Here is a 12,013-nt window from a genome sequence, read left to right on the forward strand (position 1 = left end):
CATCTAGTCCTGCTTACTGGATCTTACAGAGGTCCACCAAACGCCCCAGGGAGCACACAAGACCACAAGAGACCTGCATCCCGGTGTCCTCCCTTGCATCCGGCATTCCGAGGTCCCAAACCTCCTCACCAACCCATGCCCAATAAATCTCAGTGCTGCCAGCAGACTCAAGCATGCAGTAAAATCAAATCTCTGTGCCGAAATTTAATTTTCCCTCATCTCCCTGCATCCCATTTTCAAAGCGTTCTCAGCCTCGATCTCCCTTCCGGAGTCCACTCGGACTTGTGCCAGCAGTAGAGGACTGAGTAGACCCGTTAGGGTGGCAGAGGTTTAACCCTGGGCAAGGAACAAGTGCTCCCTTACCCAGAGGAGACCTCAGAAACCTGAAATTGCCCTGCAGGATGCTGCGTACGCACTGGTGATGCAGGGATTTGGGTAGGATTGATATTTACTTGCTCCATATTGTTCTCAGTAATTCTTAAACCTCTCTAGATGAGTAGTAATTATCACGCCCACTTTACAGATGGAAAAACTGAGTCCTGAGGGCCCCACTAAGACTGTCTGCATGACCTTGTGGCAGAGACACTGGTCATCTCTGGGTGACACCAGCTGAAACCATCTCCCAGGTGTGCAGTAGAGGCCCAATGGCGTGTCCCAGCATCAGAGCAAGGTGCGACTGCAATGTCACCGTGCGAGAAAGGTGGAGTTGTGTGAATTCAGTTGTGTGTTTTGGCAGGGCGGGCCAGCTAGCGGTGCCAAAGGGGCATGTGCCTGTCTGTGTGTACTAAGGGGTTGTTGGAATTTTCTACAAGAATCACACCAGCATCCCACTGAGAATATCTCTGAAGGCCAGTCAATTACATTGACGTTCTCGGTGATAATTAGCCTGCAAGGATGGCCTGCTTCTTGAATTCTGAATTCCATTCTGACGGTCCATCTCACCCTTAGAGAAGTGTAGCAAGAGCTGGGGAGGACACCAAGATTGTGAGATCAGGCTCTGTCCCCCACTGTACGGTCCCCACTGGATGAAGGGTCTGGTATATGCCTGGGTCGTCGTCCCCACAAGGAACATGTGGCCCCTCTCGTTAGATCATCTCGTTAGATGCTGCACTAGCACTCCCAAGGGACGTCAGGGCTTGATTGGGGAACATCCTCAAGGGGGGGCTCCACTTTGAGCTGCCAACTGAAAGGCAGGTTTGCAGACAGGGCTGTCTTGTCTGGGAGACCCCCCCCCACCTCCCGACCCTCCTGTCTTCACTCACATCATCATCCACACCAAGAATACTTAGGTGGGCTCCCATATTTGCTATCCACGGATCTGCCCCCCCCCAAAAAGCCTGTTAATGTTATTTAAATGCTTACCCCAGCAAAAATATTTTTCCTTTCCAGGGTCGCTATAAGCATACAATCTTAAATAACATTAATGGGCACTTGGGGGGGGCACTTGGGGGGGGGTTCTCAGTGGCAACACTAAGGGGATGCAAACCCAATGCAGCCCCAAGGCTTCCCTTGAGGAGGCCTCGATGAGCGGGCCCAAACACACGTTGGGTAGGCTCTGGCCTTCCGTCAAGGAACCGGTTCCCTGTCCCCAAGGGGCTGACGCTATAAATTAATTAATTAATGCAAGTAATTAATGCAGAAGAGACGCCAGCAGCAGCCTCTGGAAAAGATGGGAGCAAAGAGAGTTGCTCTCCCCCTGCTAAATACAAGAGGCAAACCACTTGAAAAGGTGGCCCAGTTAGCACAGGTTAGGCTAGCTGAGTGTGCCACCTTGGTGCCAGGAGGCCACAGGCCAGCTGCGGCGGGGCAGGGGCTAGGGGAAGTAGCAGGCACTCGTGAAGCAGGCATTGGTGCAAGGCCGTTTTTCAGGGGGTGGGGAATGGCGGGGTGCCCTTGCCTTCAGGGATGGACGAGATACCAGCTGGCCCCTGGCAGCCACTGGGTGGCGTAGCTAGAGGGGGGAGCAAAGCATTAAGTTTGGCAGGTGGCATCCACCCCCCCTCTTCGGAGCCATTCTGGGTGGCAGGGAGGGGGAGCAAAACGTCGAATCCCGGCACAACTTGATGCTTTGCACCCCCTCTGGCTACGCCACCGCAGCCAGTACTGGGGCACTGGTGCTGTTGAGGCGAAACAGGCTTCCTGCTTCTCTTCCTCCTCCCACCTCCCCAGTTTGTGCCAGGCTCTCACCGCCCCCTTAAAAGGGGGTGCGACCCTCCCTTCCCCTGCAGCTCTTGCTGCGCAACTCGCGGCCGCCAGGGGGCAGCAGGGAGAAGCGGCAGGAAGCCAGGGGGGGGAGGACGGTGGGGCGGGGAGGGGCTGCTGTCTGTTGACATCAGAAGGCGCTCCCTCGCAGGGCTGCTCAGCGGCTCCTCCCCCGGCTGGCTGCGTTGCATCCCAGCCCTGGCAGTCGGGTGCGGGCGAGTGCAGCGCCTGGCACACCTGGGGGGCGGCTGGCATGCTCGGAGCTGGCTCCTTCTTGCGCGCGACCTTGTGGCGGTGCGTTCCGTCGACCCCGCGGCGTCTCTGGGCTGCCGGAGAGGTGCGGAGGGAGTGAGGTCCGCGGGGAGGCGTCCCAGGGGGGCCGGGAGAGATGGGGAAGGGGCGATCGGGGGCTCGGGGGGGCTGGCGGTCGGCGGCGTCCAGCCCGGCGCGGAGCCTGAGAGCCGGGGCAGAATGAAGGAGGCGGCAGCGGCCGAGAGGAGGAGGAGGCGCGGCCGGCGAAGGCGAAGGCGACGAGCCCCCTCGACATGTCGGTGCCCCTGCTGAAGATCGGCGTGGTCCTCAGCACGATGGCCATGATCACCAACTGGATGTCCCAGACCCTGCCCTCCCTGGTGGGGCTCAACACCACCAAGCTCACCGCCGCCTCCGGGGGCACCTTGGACCGCAGCACCGGGGTGAGGACACCGTCCCCCGCCCCCCTTCCCGGGGATCGAGCCCCGCCCGGCGCTTACTCGGGAGTAGACCCGCTGCGGCTGGCGCTGTGCAGTCCCTGGGGTGGAGGGAGGCAGGGGGCGGGGCTGCCTCCCCGGCATCCTTGCCAGGGCTGCCCAGAGGTGGTGGGTCTGGGGGGTGGGGTGGGGAGCCCCCTCCCTCCCTGTGGTCAGTCCTGAAGTCTCTTCTGCGGGGGGGGGCTCCAACTTTGAGCCTTGAGGTCTTCTCTCCAAGAGGGGGGATTTGGGGGGGGTCTCGGAGAGGTGGATGGGGATGGGGACTGAGGGGGGGCCCTTGTTTCCAAGGGATGGACAGCCCCCTCCCTATCTGTGGTCAGTCCTGAAGTCTGTTCTGCGGGGGGGGGGGCTCCAACTTTGAGCCGTGAGGTCCTCTCTCCAAGAGGGGGGAGTTGGGGGGGGGTCTCGGAGAGGTGGATGGGGGTGGGGACTGAGGGGGGGCCCTTGTTTCCAAGGGATGGACACCCCCCTCCCTCCCTGTGGTCAGTCCTGAAGTCTCTTCTGCGGGGGGGGGGGCTCCAACTTTGAGCCGTGAGGTCCTCTCTCCAAGAGGGGGGAGTTGGGGGGGGTCTCGGAGAGGTGGATCTGGGTCTGGGGGTGGGGACTGAGGGGGGGCCCTTGTTTCCAAGGGATGGACAGCCCCCTCCCTCCCTGTGGTCAGTCCTGAAGTCTGTTCTGCAGGGGGGGGGGCTCCAACTTTGAGCCTTGAGGTCCTCTCTCCAAGAGGGGGGAGTTGGGGGGGGTCTCGGAGAGGTGGATGGGGTGGGGACTGAGGGGGGGCCCTTGTTTCCAAGGGATGGACAGCCCCCTCCCTCCCTGTGGTCAGTCCTGAAGTCTCTTCTGCGGGGGGGGGGGCTCCAACTTTGAGCCTTGAGGTCCTCTCTCCAAGAGGGGGGAGTTGGGGGGGTCTCGGAGAGGTGGATGGGGATGGGGACTGAGGGGGGGGCCTTGTCTCCAAGGAATGGGGCTGTCCATCCCTTGGAGACAAGGGCCCCCCCCTCAGTTCCCACCCCCAGTTCATCCACCTCTCCGAGACCCCCCCAACTCCCCCCTCTTGGAGAGAGGACCTCAAGGTCCTCTCTTGGACAGCCCCCTCCCTGCCTGTTGTCAGTCATAAGGTCTTCTTTTCGGAGGGGGGGTCCAACTTTGAGCCTTGAGGTCCTCTCCAAGACGGGGGAGTTTGGGGGGGGTCTCGAAGAGGTGGATGGACTGGGTCTGGGGGTGGGGAATGAGGGGGTGCCCCTGCCTTCAAGGATGGGCAACCCCCTCCCTTCCTGTGGTCAGCCATGAGCTCTGCTCTTGGGAGGGGGGGAAGCTCCAACTTTGAGCCTTGAGGTTCGATCTCCAAGGGGGGAGGATCTAGAAGAGGTGGATGGACTTGGTCTGGGGTTGGGGAATGAGTGGGGGTGCCCCTGCTTGCAGGGATGGACAGCTCCCCCCCTCCCCGTGGTCAGCCATGAGGTCTGCTCTTGGGGGGGGGGAAGCTCCAGCTTTGAGCCTTGTGGTCCGATCTCCAAGGGGGGAATTGGGGGGGGGGTCTAACCCAGACTTCAGTTCTCTTGGCTCATTTGCAGTCCTAGAAATTTTGATGTGGTGGGGGGAGGAGGAGGACCCCTCTGGGGACTCCATTGAGGAGTGTATGTGTGTGTGTGGGGGGGCGTCTAGTGTCTTTGGAAGCCCCCCTCAAAATGGGATGGTTTACATCCAGCTGCCTTGCTTTCAAGCATCAAGGGACAGCTTCACATGTGTGAATGCCCCATCAGGGATCTAGCTGCATGGACCTCTCATCCTTGGAGGGCTGGGGGGGGGCAGATTGCCATGCACAGATCAAGCTTGTCCACCCCCCACCCTCAAGCAAAGAGTCATGTAGTTGTTCAGGCAGTGGGTCAACCTGGTTGCTTGGGAGAAATGCTGTCCAAAGAGAGGAAGGAAAGCCAGGCTCCAATCCTGGAAGTAACCCCATTGAACACTATGGGATTTACTTCTGAGTAAACGTGCAGAGGGTTGCACCGGAAGGCCACAGCCTTGTGGCAGGGTCACTTGGAAGCCAGTCCCCTTGCAATCCATGGGACTGGCAGTTCAATCAGCCGCAGGTCTACTCAGAAGTCAGTCCATTGCATCCAGTGGGGCTTACTCCCCAGGTAAGGGGGTATATATTGGGGTATTGGTCCTGTTGAGGCGAAACAGCTCGCAACACCCAGATTCCTCCACTCAGATTAATTCTTAATTCTTAAAAGAATAATAATTAATTCTTAATTAATCCCTAATTCTGGGGAGACATGGGCAGGAGGACTGAGCTGTGTGGCTGATTTGGGGGTGCAGGTTTCTATTCCTTGTCCTCCTTTTCGCATCTGAGCATCTAAGTAATGGGTTTTGTTGGGGTAGGGGGTGTTCTTAGATGTGGGGGGGGTCTGAACTCCTGAATCATGGACTTCTCATTTCCAGATAGCAGAGTCTAAATTCAGGCAACTGCATTTGCCCACTTCCCCCCCCCCAGACAGACAGACAGACAGACAGACAGACACCCATGTACCCAGTGCCTTCCTCTTGTGTGGTCTTCAGTGTCAAAATCTGGATTGAGAGCTCCATATTGGCTAGTGCCAGGCAGAGGCGAACTCTGTGCTGGGAACCCAAAATCGAGCATGAAAGAGCAGCTGTAGCCCTTAATACCCAGCAGGTCTGGTGTGGTTTGATGTTCACTTTCCCAGCTGGAGGCAGTTTGCATGAGGATTCGGGCACATCTCACGGCACAGTGACAAGGCACTAAAATAGTCAGCAGCTTTTTGACAATTGACAAGGCACACCATGCTGTCAGTGGGGGTGGGGGCTCACATCCCCCATTGGCCCTATTGATGTGACCTTCCCCCAAATTCCTGTGGCACACCAGCGGACCACTCACGGCACACCAATGTGGTTGAAAATGGCTGAGCTAGGGCAATTTTTGCGCTCTGTGTCAGGATCTGCTGAGTACAGGACCCATTGGCGTGTGCAACCCAGGGACAAAAAAAGGAAGCCCTTGTAAATCTCTTTGTGTGGAAGGACTGGAGTGGGGCGCTTGCTTTTCAAGCAAAGCCTCTTGGGGAGATTAAATCCAAGGCAGGGATACATAAATCTGAAAAGGGGTGGCAGTCAGGCCGATGGGCCCGATCCGTACAGACCAGGTTAGAAGGAATACCACAATGAAAAATTTGGGGAGCTGTAAGAGAAGGGGTGGAAAGTTCTCCCCCAACCCCATTCAATGCTCTTCCTCAAATGATGGAAATTCTGGAGTCGAAGTTCATCATTACTCATTTAATCAAACAGTTGCTTTCGGAGTCTACTCCCTGTTCGGAGTATTTAGGCCAGGAAAAGCCATATTTTTAGGAAAAGAAAACAGCTGGTTTGGCTGGAGTAGGGGTATAGCGGTTGAGGGAGTAGCATCTTCCCATTTTTAGTGATGGAGTTTGGGACAGAGGGGGTGTTGGAAATGATCCAGTCAATCCTCCAACCAACTGTGTCTGCGCCAGTTTTTTATAGATATATAAAAACTCTTAAAATTGGCACTGAGATCAGAGAGACTGGAGTTAAAGCCTGTACATGTCTACTCAGAAGTAAGTCCCATTCTCGTCAATGGGGCTTGCTCCCAGGAAAGTGTGGCAAGGATTGTGGTCTCAATTCTCTGTAATTCTATGGTCCATTTCAGTGATCTGAAAAGTCAGATCATGTATAGATCTGACTACAGTCCTAGCCACACTTTCCTGCAAGTAAGCCCCATTGACTAGAATGGGACTTATAGGTAGGGTAGACATGTATAGGCTGGAGCTCCAACTCCAGTCTCTCTTATCTCATTTTAAAAGAGGCCTGGACTGTACGTGAAATGGGTGGGAAGAATTTGGGAGGAAGCCAAAGAGAGGGGCGTATTTTGATGCTGAGAGTCCTCTTGACCAGGGGGAGGTTTTAGGAGAGGGTCTGCACTGTGGGGGGGCGAGCTTGAAGTGAGGTAAGGAGCCCCAGAATAGCACATGCTTTTGATTGCGCCAGGACAGAGCTTGCTCCTCTCCTCCCTAATGCACCACAGAGCTCTCCTTGTGGCCGAACAACCTGTTAGCTGCAAGGAGGGCTCCTTCACACATTCCTCTTTTTGCTTCTTTGTCATGTGATGGCTCTTGAGTTTGATGACTCACCACTGAGTGCAGGGACCCAGATGTCCGGTTCTGGTTTCTTTCCTTGTGCCTCTTGCATGCAAGGCTTTAGGAGAAGGCAGGTCTCTGCGCCAAAAGGCTTACCATCTCACAATTGCCCCAAGGGAAACAACAGAGGATGGAGAAGGAAATGGAATCAGAGGTGAAGTAGGGGGGAAAAAATCTGTGATCAGGGTGTGGTTCGAAGGCTGCCTGGTAGTATTCCTCACAGATGGGGGGGTGCTTCATGCGCCACCCAAAAACCTTTCGTTGCTCTCCTGCCACAGAGTGGCTTGCATTTGCTCTGGATTTGGGGTGTTGATGGCCCAGAGAATGGAGATCGTCCTGCACCGAAACTGCAGTCCTTGCTCAGGTGAGGAGCACATGCAGTTGAATGGTAGTGGCATGCGGATAGAAGCATGAAGCCATTTGAGAACCAACAACCCCTTCCTCCAATCAGAAAAGAAACCAAGGCATTTGAGTAGGCACAACCAAGGCACAGCCCTCTGGCACATTGAGAAGATGGCCCAGTGGGACAGACAGAATTTGCCTTCACCTTCACACAAATCAAGTTAGGGTGCACAAGTGGCTTCATCTCTGCCTCACTTGCCCCCCCAAACCCAACCCCACCCCAGTGTATGGAGTAAGCCTCTCTCAATTCCATACAGTTGAATGGCAGCTTGCTAGATGCAGAGGTCCCATGGTTGGCTGGCAACCTTCAGTCTCGAAAGTCTATGGTCTAAGCCTACAGCACCCGGTATTCCCAGGCGGTCTCCCATCCAAGTACTAACCAGGCCTGACCCTGCTTAGCTTCTGAGATCATGGTCTAAGCCTACAGCGCCCGGTATTCCCAGGCGGTCTCCCATCCAAGTACTAACCAGGCCTGATCCTGCTTAGCTTCCGAGATCATGGTCTAAGCCTACAGCGCCCGGTATTCCCAGGCGGTCTCCCATCCAAGCACTAACCAGGCCTGACCCTGCTTAGCTTCCGAGATCATGGTCTAAGCCTACAGCGCCCGGTATTCCCAGGCGGTCTCCCATCCAAGTACTAACCAGGCCTGACCCTGCTTAGCTTCCGAGATCATGGTCTAAGCCTACAGCGCCCGGTATTCCCAGGCGGTCTCCCATCCAAGCACTAACCAAGCCTGACCCTGCTTAGCTTCCGAGATCATGGTCTAAGCCTACAGCGCCCGGTATTCCCAGGCGGTCTCCCATCCAAGTACTAACCAGGCCTGACCCTGCTTAGCTTCCGAGATCATGGTCTAAGCCTACAGCACCCGGTATTCCCAGGCGGTCTCCCATCCAAGCACTAACCAAGCCTGACCCTGCTTAGCTTCCGAGATCATGGTCTAAGCCTACAGCGCCCGGTATTCCCAGGCGGTCTCCCATCCAAGCACTAACCAGGCCTGACCCTGCTTAGCTTCCGAGATCATGGTCTAAGCCTACAGCACCCGGTATTCCCAGGCGGTCTCCCATCCAAGTACTAACCAGGCCTGATCCTGCTTAGCTTCCGAGATCATGGTATAAGCCTACAGCACCCGGTATTCCCAGGCAGTCTCCCATCTCAGTACTAACCAGGCTTGACCCTGCTTAGCTTCCGATGTCAGACGAGATCGGGCATGCGCAGGGTAATAGTTGCTGCTCCATACCTGAGCTAACTAGTGTGTGGGAAAGGTAGTTCAGATGCTCTTCCTGGAGGTGAGGATGATTATCTTATTTCTTTCATTGTCAGTGCAAAACAGAAGACTTCTCTGCCCCAGGGAGCTCACAATGTAGAACCAAACCCAAGGGAAGCAACAGCGGAGGGGGAGTGGAATCAGGGCTGGCCTGGGAGAGCATGGGGTTGTCCTCACTCAACTTTGTTGCAGAAGAGGGAAGAGACCAAGGTCCCTTGAGAGTTGGAAGTCTTCACGGAAAAATGTGGGTTTTGAGGAAGGATTTGTAGGAAGTCACGCTGCAGCCCTATGCGTGCACACTCAGGGGGACGTCCCATTGGTCAGATGGGTCCTGAGTGAAGAGTCAATCTGGAGAGCACCGTTTCTTAAAACTGTAGGTCGGGATCCACTCAGTGGGTTGTGACCCGATTTCTGGTGGGCCCTGCAGATCCTCCAGTGAAAACACGGGTGACGGAAAGGACAGAGAACTCCTTCTCTCAAGCCCCGAGGCCATTCAGAAATCAGACAGCTGCTAGTTGCCATGCGAAGAGCCGAGCTCTTGCAGTTTGCAAGAGAGTCGCTAAATCCCCTGCAAATAGTTCAGCTCCTGCAGTTTGCAAGCTTGCGGGAGATAAATGTTGGAGCGTCTTTTTTTTCTGGTGTGTTCCTTTCCAAGTCTGTCAGTGACAGGAAGTGAGGACAGGTGAAGGTTGGGTCACATCACTGAGACCCTCAAGCCTTGCGGCTGTTCATTAGGGCTGCCTCTTTACAAGATATGGATCTAGGTGTTTTTTTTGGGGGGGGGGGCTAAAATAATCTCTTTTTTTGAAGTCTCACAAAGCTAGGTGGGTCCTGAGAGAGTGTCATTTTAAAATGGCATGGGTCCCAGTGGTAAAACGTTTGAGAACCACTGATGTAGAGGCTTGCACTATAAATGAGGAGGCAGGCCACCGGTGAGCTAAAGGCATAAGCAAGGAGGCAGATGGGATGGAGTTATCTGCAAGGACAGGAGACCTCTGAACTGCTGTGGGACCGGAAGCACAGAGGTCATGACAGGGGCCGTCCGTCAACATTCAGAAGCTGGGGGCCTGCTTAGCGCCAGGCTAGCAGCCCCCACTGCTACCACCCAATAAGGGCAAAGTGTCATCGTCCCCCCTGGAGGCCATCCATGCAAACACAGCATGAGACATGGCTTCCCCCAACATCCTCTGACTCTTTGGGGGGGGGGGGGAAGTGTGTGTTTCCCTCTGTGTTTGGGATGGAATCCATGACTGCTGCAGTCATTTGCTAGCAGGGCACTAACACAGGGCCTTTCCTGTGGTGGCCCCCAGGAAACCTCATCCCTTGCTTTGAAGAGGGCAATGAAACTGTTGGTGTTCTGGAAGTCTTTTCATGGTTGGTTGTTGCTGGTCAGGAGGGCTTCAGCTTTGGGGGATCTCTACACTGACTAAATCCTGTTTCAGGGTCTTGTCTTAAAGAGCGAGATAGAATTCCCCCCCCCCCCATTTTTTGGTTTTTAAATGATTTAAACTGCAGCTCATTCTCTCCAGACACTATTAAGAACGTGCTTAAAAAAATTTAAAAAACAGAGCAGGTGCAAAAGTATTTATTTTCTACATTTCCATCCCACCCTTGAGGAAGGAGTTCAGAGTGGTTCCTTCCCTCCTTTTGTCCTCACAACAACCCTGTGAGGTAGGTGAGATGGGCTGGCTCAAGGTCACCAGGAAGCTTCAAGGCTGAGCAAAGATTCAAACCCAGATCTTTGAGGAGCGGGGCCTGTCTTTTTATGCGCCTCTCGTGCTCCGTTTTGAGCCACGGATGCCCTTGTTAGAAAGACGCCCCGAAACAAGGTTTAGGGTGGTTCCTTCCAAGTCCTGCGACGCTGTGAATTGAACCCAGGTCCTTATACCTCTCTTAAGCGTGTGTGAAACCTCAAGTGACAGCCTGTGTGTCCGCCCTCCCTACTACCAGCAGAGTAGGTTACGTCAAAGACAAGACACACACCAAGCTGCTTAAATGATGCTGGCTGCAGAATTCATCTTTTCTTGAAGCCAAGCATGAATTCCCTTCCTTCACCATGCCGCCCAATGTCCCAGATAGACGTCAGCTATCTGACGTCTATCTGAACGTTCTCTGAACGACGCCAGGGTCCGAGTCCTGGGAATCCGGACGATCTCCTTCAAGCTGGCCCTTCCCCGTCTCGAAGATCCAGGGAGCCACAGCACAGCGAATCAGGACGGCATAGTAGGTCCGGAGTTAGACCCTGAAGATGGCAGATTCAAATCCCCACTGTCTGCATGACCTTGGGCCAGTCACTCTCAGCCTTGCCTACCTCACAGGGTTACTGTGAAGACAAAAGGAAGGGAAAAACCATGTGTCCCTTCCCTGAGCAACTTGGAGGAAGGAAGGTCAGGGATCAAAATGTGAAAAATAAAAGCCTGGGTAAAACCCGAGGGTGTTGTTTTAATTGTGCACTCCAAGCAATGACCCCCTCCCTCAAATCAGGACCGATTCCATTAGGACGACCTTGTCGGGGGGGGGGGGGGGTTTGCAGTTCTCTTGCCTTCTGATCGAGCAGCGACCTGCTTCTTGCTTGCAAGGATGCTTTTAAAGGGGTAAATTATTTATGCACTTAGTGAAAAAATAATAGTGCTGTCGAACGCCTTGTACCCAGCCTGCCAGATGGCTTGCGTGCCCCCCCCATCAAGAAATCGGAGAGAAGGCCGGGCTAGGCAGGCTGGTGTCATTTCAGGTGAGGCTGAAATGCTCGGACCGTCCCGGCAGAAATAGACGGACAAGATGGACATTGTGTAATAAATGGCAGGCGTTACCAGCGCAACATTTGTTTAATCCGAGCAGCTTTGGCGTGGTGATCCATTGTTACCCGAGCCACTTTTAAGCATCTCCCCCCCCCCTTAGAAAAGAGCGCATCCCGCAATTTGTCAGTGTCTCGCAAGGTTATTGGTTATCTATCCGTGCAAGTCATCATGACAAGCTGTCTCTCTCCCGGCTTGCTAAACGGAACAGTCTCTTCCCAGCAGTCCTGGGTGGTGACGAAGAAATAATGCTTTTCATGAAAGTTATAGTTTGATGAGGACAAAACGCTTTTTTAAAAAAAACAACGTAGTTTTGGAGGAAGATCGTCCAGGGCAGTGTTTCTCAAACTGTGGGTCGCGAGGCCATTTCAGGTGGGTCCCCATTCATTTCAATATTTTAATATATTAGTCTTCATGCTCCCATGGGATGTG

At 54.6% G+C, this 12,013-nt stretch overlaps 1 protein-coding gene and 1 pseudogene across 1 annotated transcript in view; one reads left to right on the forward strand and one right to left on the reverse strand.

Annotated features, from left to right (window-relative positions):
• Window positions 1–2,747: 2,747 nt before the first annotated feature.
• LOC136635954 (noelin-like) overlaps window positions 2,748–12,013 on the forward strand; it is a gene marked incomplete at its 3' end in the record, with an annotated part of 11,346 nt that continues 2,080 nt past the window's right edge. The window contains exon 1 of the mRNA XM_066611015.1: window positions 2,748–2,897. Coding sequence (XP_066467112.1) covers window positions 2,748–2,897 — 150 coding nt within the window. The remainder of the gene's footprint in view (window positions 2,898–12,013) is intronic.
• Window positions 8,637–8,753, reverse strand: LOC136635956 (5S ribosomal RNA; annotated as a pseudogene).

The sequence above is a fragment of the Tiliqua scincoides genome, unplaced genomic scaffold (assembly GCF_035046505.1).
Source record: "Tiliqua scincoides isolate rTilSci1 unplaced genomic scaffold, rTilSci1.hap2 HAP2_SCAFFOLD_167, whole genome shotgun sequence".
Classification (NCBI taxonomy): domain Eukaryota; kingdom Metazoa; phylum Chordata; class Lepidosauria; order Squamata; family Scincidae; genus Tiliqua; species Tiliqua scincoides.